Raw genomic sequence first — 16301 nt, forward strand, 5'->3', positions numbered from 1 at the left:
AACCCAAACCATACAAATAGAATTTATGGACAAAAGACTTACCCAGAATGACTTGAAGAAGGAGGAGGCAGGTCAGGTGTGAGAACATAAAGACTATTATTTTTTGGCAAGTGTAGACTTTTTAAAACAGTCTGAGGGGAGAAAAATCATTATAAATATAAAACATTCACCAATCCTAACACAGTATTTTATTTTTTTAAATTATTGGTACGTATTTACAATATCACCAAATATTTTCTTTCAAGATACACTTCCTGTTACTTCAGAACATCATTTTTGTAGGGGGCCACATTATATATAAACCCGACATAAACTTATTTGTCCTGATTATATTTTGCAGTGGTTTAGATTAAGAGTTCTTTGTGTGCCATCCAAGACATCTGACACTGTTTGAAACTCACAATTCTTGCATTGTAATCCCCACCCACAGATGCTCAGTTTGAAACTGAGTTCAGTTAACTGAAAACACAGTTGAAAACTTACACTATCATCTACATCTCCAGTCTTCCACCCTTTTAACAGCATTTTAGATGCAGGAATCTGAAGTTCATTTTCTAGAATATGTTTGATATCTCCTATAGGGAAAAACAAAAGAAATACATAAAATTTATATTTACTGCTTTATTCCAAACAGCAAGGAGCTGTAATTAAAAAACAAGAGCAAGGAAAAATTTACTAGGAGAAGCATTTTTAGTTTATTTACCCTTGTAACGTACCCTTCAAACAGTAAAGGACAAATGAAGCTTAAAAAAATAAATCACAAAGCATGAATGACTGAAGAATCACATGAGGATTTGAAGATTTGGACACATATTTTGGTGATTCTATAATCCATATATACTAGACACACACATTTGCAGCTGTATGCTATCTGGAGCACCAGACTTTGCCAGCAACAGAGGGTGCATATTTTTGAAACCAAGTTTCATTATCATTAGTCCTGACCTGAGGAACTGGAATGTTCATACAATTGACTGCTCTGCATTTTTCAATGTTTTGTACATTTTGATGCTCTTCTGCCCCTGTAATTATTACAGTCATAAAATAATTCAGGCTGGAAGGCGCCTCTGGAGCTCATGTGGCCAAACCCAACTCAAAGGTCTAATTAAACCAGTTTAGTCAAGGATTTGTCCAGCTGACTCTTGAACACATCAGGATGAAAGTTTGACAACTTTTCTGGCCAACCTATTTCAGTACTTCACCACCCTCACAACAACAACGACAAAAAAAAAATCCTTTTATCTAATGTGAATTTTGGATGCTGTGTCTATTGCCTCCCAATCTCATGCACCTCCAGGACAAGTCTGGTTCTATCTTCTCTGTGTCCTCCAGCAGGCAGCTGTAGACAGAGGTCAGGTCTGTACCTTTCCCCTTTCCTCCCCAAGCTGAACAAATTCTCTTCTCTGTGCCTCTCCTCCTGTTAGCCCAGAGCTCCAGACACCTGACCAGACTTACAGCAGAATGTCAACATCTTTCTTGTAGTGGGGACCTCAAAACCCAACACATTGCTCCAGATGCAGTCTGGCAAGTGCTGAATAGAGGGAAATAATTCTTTCCTGGGATCCACTGGCTGTGCTCTCACCAACAAAGCCTGGGACATGGCAGGCCTTCTTCACTGCAAGAGTTCACTGCTGAGGCACCCCAGATCCCTTTCATTAAATTGTTTTCTAGCCCATCAGCCTTCAGCCAGGTATCAGGTGGGGATAACATGGAGTTATCCTGTGGCAGATGCAGGACTTCAACTTTATTTTCTTAGAAGTTCAGGAGGCTCCCGTCATTCCATTTCTCCAGGCTGTCCAGGACCTGCTAAACAGCAGCCTTGCCCTCCAGAATATCAGCCACTTTCTCTGATCAGATTAAGATTTATTTTGATCAGTTTTTTATCCAGTTTTTATCTTAACATTTTGACTAGAAAAATACAATAGCAGAGTACGTCAAAGGCCTTACTAAAGCCACAGTGACATTCTCTCCCCTTGTTCACGTGGCCAGTCACCAAATTGTAAAAGGCAAATAATGCTGACTGATTAGGCACAATTTGCCTTTACTAAATCCATGCTGGCTGCTCCAAATCACCTTCCTTTCTCTCCTGTGCTCAAAGAGTGCTTCCAAAAGGAGTTTCTCCATAATCTTCCCACAGACCAAGTTCAACAATCACCACTGAGCACAGCTTCCCATTTTCCTTAGCCTTTCTTTTCACACTGATGTACTTACAAAAATCCTTCTATTCCCTCAGTGGTTTCACCTTCTCCTGAGCTTTGGTCTTCCTAACTCCAAACCTGCACATCTCTGTGCTCCTGCTGGGTAGCTCATCACTACTTTCCACCTCCAGGTACTTTCTTTCTCAGTTTAGCTCAGTCAGCAATGCTTTTTTCCTCTGTGCTGGCCTTCTGCCATGCTTGCTCCTCTTGCATGGTGGAAGGAACTGTTCCTGTGCTTTGAAGAGGCTGTCCTTGAAGATCAACCAGCACTCTTGGGCCCCTGGGCCCTCCTGGGCAGCCTCTCATGGGATCCTGCCAAGCAGATCCCCAAAAAAGCAAAAAAATATAATTTCCTCAAGCCCACAGCTGAAGTTCTAAAATTTGCCTTGCTCACTTCTCAGGACTTTAAACACAAGGCTGCCCTTGTTCTTTATATCCCAAGACACAGACAGAAGTTCTACATTAACTGCCTTCTGCCCTACAGATTTCAGGTAAAAGTCATTAAGAAGTTAATAAGAAAAGAAAAATCAGAGCAGTACAGCTGCAAAATTCTGATCTGATCAGATTTTTGTATCCAATTTCCATGGATGTAACTTAGTGCAAAGGAAACATGGAACACCCATCAATAATTCAAACTAATCACCGCTAGGTGGCGGCAGCCAACACCAAATCCATTGCTGAAAAGACAAGTAAGGATCAAAAGTTTCAATTTCCAAATTTCATCCCAAACAAAAGGCTGCAGCATGGAAAATTGCTTTCATCAACTATTTCTTCATGGAGCTCCTTATTTGGATCTGTATAAGCTCGTCACTAAAAATAAAAATACTTTTCTTCCTTAGCAGAAGTAAATTAACTCCCAGTTTGGGGAATGTAAAAAGTAACATGCTCTGCAACACTAGCAATAGCACACTTATAACATACTGCTACAAAATGCAATCAATTTTAGGATAAAGACAATAAAACTACAAAATTCATCTTAATTTGAATGAAAGAGTCAAATAAAAATTGAACTAAGAAGAATTCAATTATGTTCTTCACACCAGGAAGAATTCCTCTAATCTTGCCACTAATCCTGTGCAGAAAGAGATGCCATACAGATTCAAAGAGGAAATGCCAAGATCATCCACTCATTAATAGGTTGCATCTACACTAATCCTACCCCAAATTACATTTTCATGCCTCAACTTAATCATTAATCTCCATTTTGTTTCTGAAGCAAGTTCATAAGAAAACTAGATTTCAAAATAAGTATTTGATAGATCACTAACCTTTACAATGGATTAGTGAAATTTTGCTTTTTTAAAGCTGCAAAGAGATTTGAAAACAGTTAGTAGCTGTGAAGGCTGCATTTTCGGGGGGGATCTTTTTTTTTTTTTTTTTTTTGAGGGGTTTTGCTCTGCTTTGCTTCAGGACTTGGATTTTTGGGGTTGAACCTTTTTAGTTTGGGGGGTTTTTTTTGTTAGTTTCATGATAGCAGTTTTAATTTCATTTTTACAAATCCTTACCAACTGTGGAGCTGTCTTCAAGTACTACATCCACGTTTCTGTCTCTGTACTCAACCCTGAAGTCAAGCATTCGAGGTTGTCTTTCCACTATTTGTCTAGATGGCACTACATGGCGAAATGCTGAGGAGGAGGAGGGAGTTGAAGAAGCTGCAGTAGAGTGACTGGTGGGGCCATACGCTGGTCCATGCAAAGTCTCTACACCGTACTCACTGAAAGATAGGCAGAAAAGATGGTTTAAACAGAACAGCTTGGTACATCTAACCAGAAGTTAGGAAAGCAAAATGACAGTATTATTCACTCACTACAGTCCAGCACACACCTCTTGAATTATTGCTGTCATATCTGAAAATACTGCTTATTAAAAATGAAAAAAAACCTTCTTTATCAGCAATTTTAACATTTCAGGGCTCAGGATTGCTATAGGAGATCAGCATTGATGACAAACAAGCATTTAAAATCCACTATGTAATTAATACCAGAATTATCTTGAGGAGAAGGATTATTTCCTGTTCCAGGAGTGTTGTGACCATATAAAAATTGGCACCATGGCAACGACCAGCTTTCTACATCACTGGGCTAGTATCCAGTGGAAATGAGAATAAGAAATACAGCACAAAATTCTGCATGCAGATTGGTATTTTCCCACACCAAATTAGTGAAAAACAAGTCAGATATGAAAACAGATATATATTTAAGGTAAATAAATTAAGATAATGAAGCACCTGTTAAAAAAAAAAAACACCTAGAAGTACAGCAGTAATGCAATGCTGAATTCTAGCTTGCCTTCAAGTTCAAAATCCTGCAAGGCTCCTGGAGATTCATATAAGGATGTCTCCATACCTGACCCAAGGATACCCCACAGAATTACAGGTCAGAATAAACTGGAAAACCCTCACTATTCAGAAGCATTCATCTTCCTCAGTGAGCCTCTCCACAAGAAGCATGTAACTAGGATTAGAAACAAGTGTAACAAAACATGAAATTTCAGGAACATTATTCCAGGAAAAAAAAAACCCCAAAACCCTATGATGTACAGAAACCAAATTTGGAAGGCAAGAAACTTCATCAGGTAAGCCTGGGGCTTTAAGATGCTGGGCAGTTACAGGCTCCCATGGTGGATTTCAGAAATGCTGGGACACAACTTATCTCATTTCCATTCTTTATCAGAACTTATTTGAAAAATGCCTTCTGTTCTTGAAGATACCATGAGATTTCTCAGTGGAAAAGCTTCATAGAGTAAGTCAAATCTGTCATCTAGAGGAGGTCTGAACTCTACAAAGTGCAAATGTGGATGGTATGCATGTCACAGAAGTGCAGCAGTACTCAGCTATTGCAAATCCCATCATTGTGCCTTTCACATTTGAAACAGAAAAACATGTTATGCTTGTAAAACAAGGGGCTCCTTCACTTCTCACATCAGCATGCTCAGAAGGATGAATGCCCAGCTACAAAGACCCACACTCCCAGACCTATGGCTCAAAAGTCAAAGGCCCACATCAGAGCTCTAAAGAGTACAGGAAACAGTCTTATTTCCAGGATTTAAAAAAATATAAATACCAAGTGATATGTTACTGTCTTCAATCTGGTGGCCAGCTATGAATTAAATACTACAACAATTCTGTTAATAGACCCAAGAAGCAATGAATATACCAACTCTCAGGTTTGTACTACAAAACAAGCAACTGTAGTTTGCTAAATGTAAATGTACACTAAAAATGTAGTTTCTTTCTCTTCAATAAATTAACTTAGTTCAAGTCCAGTTGTATTAATTCTATTTGGTTCCACCACAAGAGGCATCCTACAGACCTGACTAGCAACCTCTAATAGAACATTAAAAGCCTCACATCAGGAAAATAAGCCTTATGTGAAAACCATTGGAAACCAAATCTTCTGAGCCTCCCTTTAAACCACTTCCATTGGAAGAAAACAAAACAAGACAAAAACAAAACAACAACAAAAAACCACATTTGAAACACATTTGATTATCCAATAATTTCTAAAAATTAATAAATTACTGTGGAAGAAAGATGTAAGTGGACACTGGACCACCTTGTGATCGAAGACAGGCACTAACTACTCTAACTATTCCCCAGCTTCTTTCACCCAATCAAACATTCTGGTATTTTAGATACAAATGCTTTGAGGTCACAACTTGTAAACATAGGTAGAGAGAGCGCTCCACACAACCAAGACTTGATCTCACATGGACTAAACAGACCTTACAGTAAATATATATTTAATAACTTTACTGAGCAAATAGTTTTATCCTCAATCAAAACCTGACTCTGTTGAATGATAGCTTTAGTAAGTATTGACAGATGTCAAGCACCCTTTTACCTGTATTATGTATCTTTTTTCATCATTAAACTTTTTAAAATAGTACATTAAGTATTTTTCTGAACAAAATTTTAAACAGTTTTACTGTCTCTCTCAGGTAGCTCAATTCCTGTTCTGCTGTTTTGAATTGCCTCATCAGCACTTAGAAGATCAAATTTCAGTGACTTCAAGATACCCAAGCATCAGTATGCAAGCCAAAATTTAATTCAGAAGCTGAAAGAAAAATCAGTAAAACTACTTTTAGAAAGGAACAACCTTACTTTATCTATCACAGTTTCTGCTGCCTGTAATTCAATTAAAAACAAAAACAAACAAAAAAACCAAGTACAAATGGTTTTGGCCAGAAATAGGGAAGCATGGAATATCAATACCTTTAAAAATGCATAAGGAAAAAGAAATACTTAGCCAGAAGCATACCAACATCCAGTCTTTGTAAAGAGACAACCCAGCACAGAATGACCCAACCACCAGTGAATTCAAAATAAAAGTTAACTATTTTGAATAGATGTTTGAGCTAGTCCTCTATCAGTATGGGAAAAACTGAATGTTAAATCAGCTTTGACAGGAATAGAATTTGTGGCTCCAGAAACAGCTTTAAAAGGAGAATTATGTCATCTTCTTAGGATTCAGGAAGGAAAAAAAAGTAACTGTTACCCAGCATCATTTTCTGTATGTACTACTCCAGTTCTCTGTGCTTACCTTTGTAGAATGCCATTTTCTTGTGGTATAACACCATTTATAGCTGCCTGAAAAGGGAAAACAAATTTTGAGTCAAGCATACAGAACAAAAATACATCAGAATTTTTATAAAATGTTTTAAAGAGTTATCAGCTTGCTTCAAAACATGCCCTAAAATGCTCTCTATTTTGTGAATATTCTTGGTAAATGATACTATCATTATGGTATCTGCATAAAATAAAAACCATATCTAAGTGTAAACAAACATGATCTGAAGCTCAGACTCCTGTATGCGTGTGATAGATTTCCCAGGTGGAATTCCTGGGAATAAACTGCATGGCCCATGCGCAGTCAGTGTAACACTTTGGTACTCACACACAGGGGACACTCCCAAACACACTGAGCCAACTGTGCACAGCCCAGGCAGCCTCACAGCACGTCCACAGAAAATCTAATGTTTCCCAGAAGCACCAGACATGGCCAAGCCCAAGCTCATAAAGCTGCCTAGCTGCACACACCCTGTGCGTTGCCAGCCCCGTGTGCTCACCAGCTGCTGAGCTGGTGCAAACAGCTACTCCAGAGCAGCTCCATCACATCTACACCTCATACACACAGACACCAACCAGCTTCCTCAGACTGCCAGGGAATCACACAAGGGACCATCCCACAAATTCAAACTATCTTCAGGTAGAAAAGGAAGTATTTTTTAATTAGGGTTTACGCAGTTAAATACCATTCCATACTGTCCAGATCATCAGAATAAAAACTTCTATAAGTAGAAGTACAAACCTGGCCATCTGCATTCAGGTTTGGTCTTATTTGAAACAACAGTTATTAACTACAAAAGTATCCTAAGGAATTCCATCTCATATTAAAATACATTATTTTTAAACTTGTCCAAACATATCCCATTCTCAAGTTCAAAATCCCACTTCTGACAAAATTATCTGCTCAGCCTGTTGCAGCATTGCTGTTTTATGTTGCAGAAAATTGTAATGCATTTCCAGCACATCTGATGCTACAGAAGTTTCAATAAACTTTGAAGTTTTAAGTAAAGATGAGGGGAAAACTTGGACAGCAAGTAAGACCCTCTTCAACAGTATTTTGAAGACAACTTATTTCAGACTGCTTTGTACCACCAAGAAAGGCGTTTAAAATCATCTCCTTGCTAGGATTGTTCATATTTGAGGAGCAGTAAAAGTGACACCATGTGAGCAGGTGAAGACGACTTACATACCAGCTCCTCAGCTGATTAAACTTTGTCCTGACTATTGTCACAAGGCACATGAGCAAAGATGTCAAAACCCTGCCTAACTTCAGACTTTTAATCCTAGCACAGCAGCGGGCAGATAACAAATGTGGAACAGCACGGGAGGGAATTTGACAAGGGAATGAGAAACAATTTTTAAAAAATCTGGAGAGGAGAAAAAACAGACCCCAAAAGATTAACTCTATTTCTCTCTCAGGTGATTTTTAACCACTGTTGTTGAGTTCACATATGAGGTACATATTTGTTAGGCTTAGCAGCAAGGTTAAAGAGAGCTTTGTAGCATCCCACTGCTTTTCATTTTCCCCTGTAGCAGCAGCAACTCATCCATTTTCTACTCTCACAACTTCTAATATCCATCCTCATATGTCAGATATACCTGACCTGTTGGCCAGAACACCTGGTGAATGAGTGTCTGGCACCCAGTGAAGAAGGGAACACTGATGTTTAGAAGTTCATAGATTCCCTGGTACTCCAGGAGGACAAAGCCATACCCTGTGACTGAACAACTGACAGTCATCATCTATCAACAGCATTTGTAGAAACTGACATTAAAAAAATGTAGCTTAAGTGAGTGCTTGATAAACACAAAAATAGATATAATCAAGATTTAAATGCTATGTTTTTTCTCTGAATATATAAACATGATTTTTTTACAATTTACAGTAATAGTTAAGGCTACATGAAGTCAAAAGGTTTTATTGCTGAGCTCAGCTGAATTACTATGATACTGCAATAAGATTTATCCCACATTTAGAAATAAATATTGCATAAATACTAATTAAAAAAGCAGAGAAGGAAAAGGTCAGAGGAACCCATAAGCTACAGCAACAACCCATGAGGCTGTATCAAATTACAGCAAAAACAAAGTTCCCTACCAGATCAGTTTTTAAATCAGTTTATCCACTGTGCATGGCAATAATCAGTGGTTTCTTTTTAACGTGTCTCATTTATCATCATTGTGGTTTTTGCAGTCATACACCACTCCTGATCGTGTTCATCTAATAAACCTCCAGGAAAGAGTAGGAGGTTTTGGTTTATTTGTGTTTTTCTGGATTGCCTTCTCCCTCCCATACTCTCCAGCAACATACATTTAATTCCTGTCAATCAACAGATAAAGTTGGCTGAGAGACAAAATTATCCTTTATTTTGCATCTGTAAGATACAGAGACAAATACAGGTTTTGTACCACAGAACCTACACTAATAATGATCTGCTGGTGCAACAGAATTCTCTTTACTTGGGGAAAAGAAGCTGCTTCAGCAATATGGCATTTTTACACTTCTGTCAAAGCTGTCTCAGAGGATTAAATCAGCTCAAACTTCTTCTGAGCCTAGTTAGAGGGGTTAAATATGATAGAGGATCCAAGCTATTTTCTTTAAAACTGAATAACTCACTTGTTCATATCCCCAGTTTTGTAAACTTGATGACATTTAAGGGGCACAGGAGTAAGAAAAAACAGCAGAAGCATTATGTACTTTTTTGATGGAAAGACCTCTATTAACCACGCTGTAAAACTAAAGAGTCCAGACACTGTTTGTTAAGCAAGATGGAAGACTAAAATAACGTAGACAGCAAATGGTAGCAGTGCACATGTACATACTGCATAAATATTAAATATCCATGTTCTAACAAGACAGCTATAAGTAGACCCTGTAAAGAAAAAAAGAAAAAGGAACAACCATCTGCTTTAGAATTTCATTGGGAGAAGGTTGTGACTATAAAAAAAAAAAAAATTAAACCAAGAACACGTTACTAAGGCAAGATCTGTTCCAGGCTGTTCTTCCCCAGTGTCAGCCCCCTTTGAGAGAGGATCACATCTCTATGGTTATGCAAACATTCAAATATACTACATTTTTTAATGTCTCCAAACAGGGATCTTTGATCACCAAAACCACCCTGTGTGACTAATTTATAGTCATTAAAAATGTGTATTACCCTCGAAACAATTTTAATAACCAGTGCATTAAATCTATTTATGAGTTATTAAATATAAAGAAACCATGTCTGGATCAGAAAGCTCCTTCAGCTCACAATAACCTGCTGCTGAGAGTGATGCCAGGGAAGTAGCACTCTCTGCTTATGCTGCTCTCACACTGCATATCCACAAGTGTCCCTGCTGGATCCAGAGTACCACAGCTTCCACAGGCATTTGCCTTTCCTAATGCTATCACTATTTAAAGAGCAAAGTTCACCTTAAATGGAAAATTACAGGGCTTTCAGAAGATTTTTCCCAAAGCCAAGAATCCTAGGTGTATCTCAGTGCTATCCATATACAAATTCTGCTATAACACTGTCCAATCCTGAAACAGGGTAATTTCTGTTTTGATGACAACCTTCAAACAACTACCAGGCCCACAATTTATTTCATTAAATTATAAACTGAATGTAGCTGTTCTTGATTTATACATTTTGTTTAGGGATAGCAATCATATATCCAGGAATTGGAACAGCTTGTTTAAGAATTCATTGAGTACTGCATAACCTGACCTAATTGGACCTGCTTTGGGCCAGAGAGACATCCAGAAACAACTTCCAATCTCAAGCACATGTGACTCCATCATCCAACAGTACTGGTTATCTTGATAAACATATTGTGAATCCTGGGAGTTGTTTAAATTAAAAGGATGACAAGAATGTGATGTAATACTGGACTGACAAGTGCCCATTACAAAGGTTTAAAGTAACAATATTTTTCATGTGTTTTTTTCAGCAGCACGCTTCCAAATTACAGTATTGAAATATATTAAATCCAGCTCTTTTGTTTCCCCAAAACACAGGGAATAATAAAACAATAGGCTTAATGAAAGGTTATCAAATTCATTAACAATTTGGGCAACATAAAAAGTCCGTGGCATTCTGAAATTATTTAGGCACCTAAAGAACACTGCAAAGCAGACTGAAATTTAGAACTTTTCCTCAAGGGAATATTAACTTAACTAGATTAGTCAGTTCTGACTAATTGTGACTGTCTTTTATGACTACAAAACAGTGTCAGAAAGAAAACCAAGAACCACCATTTCTTAATTATCTATTGAAACAACAATGTCAATGACTTCCTTCAAAATACACAATTCTAGTGCTAATCATTTAAAAGCAATTAAGTACATCTCAGAGTGATTCTCATCCCAGGGTCCTATGAATAATGCGGGGTTTTAGATAGCACAAACATTAAACTCACAAGTTGTAAATACTCAGTTTTCACAAAGTTTGAGGATGGACTGGATTTACCAACCATATTATTTAAAAGCAGAAGTCTACATATACTGATTAAATATTCAACAAGGAAAGGTGTTCCTTCCTCTTCACAAACTACAGATGGAAGGTAGTTTTCAAATTTCCACAATTTAAAATGTGTAGATGAATTAAGAGTTAAAGGCAGGCTCAGGCAAAAGTGCAATAAAGGCTTTTGAAATGGGTGAGAAGGGAGCTCTTCCTCAGTGGCCACCTCTTCTTCCTCCCCTCCCCTTTCCAACCTCCACAGCACACAATGGTTTTGGCTGACAGATACAGACTCCTTACAATTTCCCTATTGGAACCTCTAGCCCAGTGAGGAGCAAGAGCTTTTACAAAGCACAATGCAAGATCAACTCTCCAAAACAGGGTACCAGAAAACACACCCATAAGCAAAAGGAGAAAGCAAGCTGAAGCAGCACAGTGCTCGAAGAACAATCCTTTCAGAGGAGAGGGCTGGAAATACCCTGCACACCTGAGAGATGCACGAGTTTCACCAGGAGAAAAAAACCAAACCAGCTTAACAAAACCAGCACAAGCTGCTCCCACAGAATTCCAAAAGCTTTATTTAGGTTTGACTGCAGCAAGTGAGATCACTTGAATCTACTTATCAAAGCCCACGCAGAGCTTTACATTTGTTTAGCTAAAAATTGAGGAGGTTTATATTAAGCAAACACAGTATATGAATGAGACCTTGAGACAGGGTAATAGGAACTGCCACAGTAGATGATCCAAAACCCAAAGATATCCAACCAAATGGCATCAAGTGCTTCAGAAAGTCACAGGGAATTGTAATGGAGGAACTTGCTCATGGGGTGTTTTCTTCCAACCTCCTGATTTTCTGATACATTCAGATTTACAGTATTAGTATATTTTTCTTGTATTCAGCTTAACGTAATAGCCTCATAAACCACATATTTAGTTATTTCTATGACACTCAGTAAGAGCTTTTTTTGATGAGAGGATTAATTTATTACAATTTTCAAAAATCTATATTCTCCCCCAAATGCTACAGACTCAGATTTTACTTTCAGTTTAACATGCCTGGCAAGATAAAAAAACCAAAGTTCTGCATTTTGTGTCTTTGCTGTTCATTTTGCCTCTCCTTCCTATTATATATTTAATATCTTCTCAATATAAAAACAATTTCTCTCAAATCACAAATGCAGAAAGTTTACCCCATGCTGTTTTCTATACTAGCAGAAGTAAAGACAGGAAGAGGTGCTAGCTGCTTGTAGGACAGTATTTAAATTATAACCAAAAATTGGTTATTTTGTTGTTTCACACTCAGAACAAAGAAAAACTTGTTTTAATCTTTCACTGACTCTTTCAGCATTTAATATTAGATTTATTTTTCTGACTATTTAAGTGAATACAATATCAAAACCTCCATACAAAACCTCACTACAGAGGGCAAGATGACACACAAGACAAACACACTGTGGTTTTGAGTTCTGTACAATAAAAAAACTATGGCTGTTATATTTTGGAAACATTAGCCAGTATTCATCTGTGCTTGAGGATCACTCAAGATTTGTTGAATTTTAAAAAGTGTAACGAAATACACTGAAAAGCCCTCATTAAGTAATCCATAATAAATTAAAAATAATATTTCTTGTCTTTTCTATTTTATTATGTATTTCCACAGCACAAAATGGGTCATTAATATTACTTTGTTTACAATTGTCATTCCATTGCAAATAATTCTACTGCTAATTTGGGCTAAATGTGATATTCTCCCTGACATACAATATTTCTACTCCAATTTTCCGCTTTCACGTGATAAACTTCTTATCCTAAGATTCAAAATCCATTTTTGTTTGATGTTCAAACAAAATAAATGGATGATAGAACTCCAAATGCTTTCTACGATGGAGAGAATGATTTCTTTTAAAAGAAAGGAAACAAAACTCAAAACTGAACCAATATTACCCAGAAAGAGGAAAAGAAATAATTAAATGATAATGGAAAGCATTAGAGAGACAAAGCATCCATGAAAGGATTGAAAAAGCAAAAGTGAATCTCAAACTGCTTCCAAACCATAAATCTAAGTGACAAAGGAACATATTTTCATATGCAACAGTAAAGCAAAACAGGAGAAGTACAAAGATTTATTAGTTCCTTTTGAGCACAGAAGTATTTCTTAAAGTGAAACTAACTCACAGGGCTCTACTACACGCATATATTTCAGTGATAACAGTGAATGTATTGAAATTATGTTGCTCTAATAACTTTCTTTTTTGCAAATACTAGTTTAGGCTAATTTTCAACAGAACTGGTAACAATGGATACTGGCAGGTGCAGGCAGATCAAAACATTTGTTCTGACCTGCTCATACTGTGATTATGGGAAACTGGATAAAAAGTAAGACCACGCATAGACTTCTCTTGCGATCAGTTTACAATAATAAAAAAGTAGAAAATTCCAGAATAAACAGCAGAAGTTTTAGTAACTGGTGCTGACAAAAACATACTGTAAGTATTAGTCAAATACTGCAGTCAATCTGGATTAGTACAACAAAGGTTCACTGAAACCAGCTGTATTAATTACCATCATTTCTTTCTGCCCCAAGACATCCAGACTGGACTCTCAGATTGCCAAGCAGAGGAACGTGGCTTCTGAACAGCTTTATGCAACTACCAAATCTCACCTGTTACAAGCAAGTCTGAGATGTGTATTCTAAACAAGAAATTCCATGAAACCTCCTGCAGAAATACCAATTACTTTAACTTAAGAGGCTTTTTACAAACAAGATCACCTTGCTATACACACAGCTACTTTGAAACCATTACTTTCAGAGGTTACAAAAATTGACTGCTATGAGTCTAGGCTATAAAAAATATTATTCCATTTAGACTTTTAAATTAATTCAGTAATATTTAAATAACCAAATTACTAATTGTGCCCCAGTAGTAAGAGAAGCAATCCCTACCTGTGTTATTCTTGGCAGGCTTTTCAAGGCAAAGGAATGAGTCAGCTTTTTCCTGTAGCTTGTTATACTTGCTGGCATCTCCCCAGCTTTGCAAGTCTCAAAAGTATTTCCAAGTGCTAGACGTGAAGTTACACCCACAAAGTTTATACAGAATGACAACATTTGTCCCCATCGTGGTTAAAATTTAACCAAAAACTGTAATTGAACCACAATGAAATGTCTTCTATGCATTCTGCTTTATTTCAGCTTGCTTTCTTTACAACAAATATACTTCATGAAAAGCTGCTAAACAATAGAATTGCTAATAAAGCAAAAAATTAACATTTCACCAAAAAATGCCACATGAATACATTCATACAGATGATTCACTTCATCAGCAAGAGAGCACGCGTTGAAATAGTTTACAATTAGCACTCTAGATGTGGTTTCCCATTTCTCCCTACGTCTTTGGTGGCTTCAGCAAATTTTTTCCTGTCACTCCTACAACATGCCTAAATGCACTAGGAAGCCTTTCAACAGCTAGATGTACTTCTAAAATTCTGAGGAAAAAAAACCCACTACATTTTGCACAGTTCCTTAATTTTATATTGTCACTACCTAATTCCCCAAAGTTCAATCTCAATAAAAAAAAAATCCACAACTGAATGTGTTTTCCTGGCATAACGAAAGTAAAGAACATGCACAGATTTATAAGAAGCTTAAGGATAAGCACCTACCTGAGCTGACTCTAGCTCAGCAGGAATAAAGGAAAACAATCTACTCTCAACAACCCACTCAAAACTCGTTCACATAGAAAGGGGAAGTAGACCATAAGGTACCTGCTACTTTGACACACATACAAGTATCTTGGTCTTAGTCACTAATGTCACAACTTTGACTTTAATGCTGCTTCACCTTCTAACAGAAAGGAATGCTTATGCTTAATATCAAAACATATTTCGTTACTCCTTAAAACATTAAGCTAGAAAGCAGGAGACAAAGAAATCAAAGGCTATGCCTTGATATGAATACTGAAAAATACCTATGTTCTGAACTCCCATATTTTTACCCCTCTCCTAATTATTTTATGTAAATTTGGGTGGCAACACTAAAATGAGAGGTTTAAGGATAGCTACCTCATGACAATATATTTTTGTTCAGTTTTTTTTAAAAAAAAAGTGGAGTTTTTTTAATCACTCATTGTAACAACATACTAGCTCTTAGAAAGTACTACCAGGGAAGAAATTTCAGGGCACAAGAACTGAGGACACAAAAAGTCACAGAAGTACTGCCAAAAGCCTAAGGCCCCTTCACTGAAAAGCCACGATAACATGAAATATCAACAGTGTTCCAATGACCCCAACTGTAGTCAGCCAACTGCCTAATCACTAATCCATAATAAAAAAAAAAATTATGCAAGATTTAGCTGAAAAGTTTGGAAAGTAGAAAATCCCAAGCCAAAGTATGTAACATGCAAGTTTTCTCACAGTATTTCTCCAACAGCCTGTGCTGTACTGCTGGAGGGGCAGCAACCCAGGGCTTCCAGGACAGGCTAAGGAGAGTTTATTTAAATAAAACTAGAACCTGTTCAGATATTCAACAGTATTATAAGTAAATCCACTTTTAAGACACTCTGCTTTGAAAGCCTGATGGCTCTAGATGACTCCTAGCTTTTATGGTAAAATTTATCACAACCGAGGTTCACTTGCAAAATAGCCACAGCACTGGCACAGATGCTGGTTCTTAAATAATTTACTTAGTTTTTCTCCTACTCACACAGTCCCAACATGACTCAATGACAGACTAAACACTTGTCAAACACATGTTTATAAGATGGGTGCAATTTTTAGTTCAACCAGTCATGGGGTAATAAACTACAGATATCTCATACCAGCTACTTCACTGTTAGTATATTCTAGAAATTTGTTCTGAAATTTGAATGTCTCAGGACAAATTAATGCTAAGCAATCTTCATAGAAACTACCAGTGCAGAGGAAGCACCTCTGAAAAAAGTATTTGTAAAAACTAAGGCAGGTGGGTGATGCATCCATAGAGCTCCAGCAGTACTATCAGGCACTACTGGGATCTCAGGTGCTGCTTTTTGTTTATTCTCAGAACACAAAATTCTCTGTTACAAGAAACAAAAGTCTTTCACCACAAACAGAAATCTA

General features: G+C 37.2%; 1 protein-coding gene across 1 annotated transcript in view; it reads right to left on the reverse strand.

The window, feature by feature from the left end:
* Nucleotides 1–16301, reverse strand: part of FAF1 (Fas associated factor 1) — a 151209-nt gene that overhangs the window by 111250 nt on the left and 23658 nt on the right. Inside the window, exons 3-6 of the mRNA XM_048312320.1 lie at nt 6740–6786; nt 3704–3912; nt 484–575; nt 43–131 (exon numbers count right to left, since the gene is read on the reverse strand). Coding sequence (XP_048168277.1) covers nt 43–131; nt 484–575; nt 3704–3912; nt 6740–6786 — 437 coding nt within the window. The remainder of the gene's footprint in view (nt 1–42; nt 132–483; nt 576–3703; nt 3913–6739; nt 6787–16301) is intronic.

This window comes from Corvus hawaiiensis, chromosome 9, assembly GCF_020740725.1.
Source record: "Corvus hawaiiensis isolate bCorHaw1 chromosome 9, bCorHaw1.pri.cur, whole genome shotgun sequence".
Lineage (NCBI taxonomy): Eukaryota > Metazoa > Chordata > Aves > Passeriformes > Corvidae > Corvus > Corvus hawaiiensis.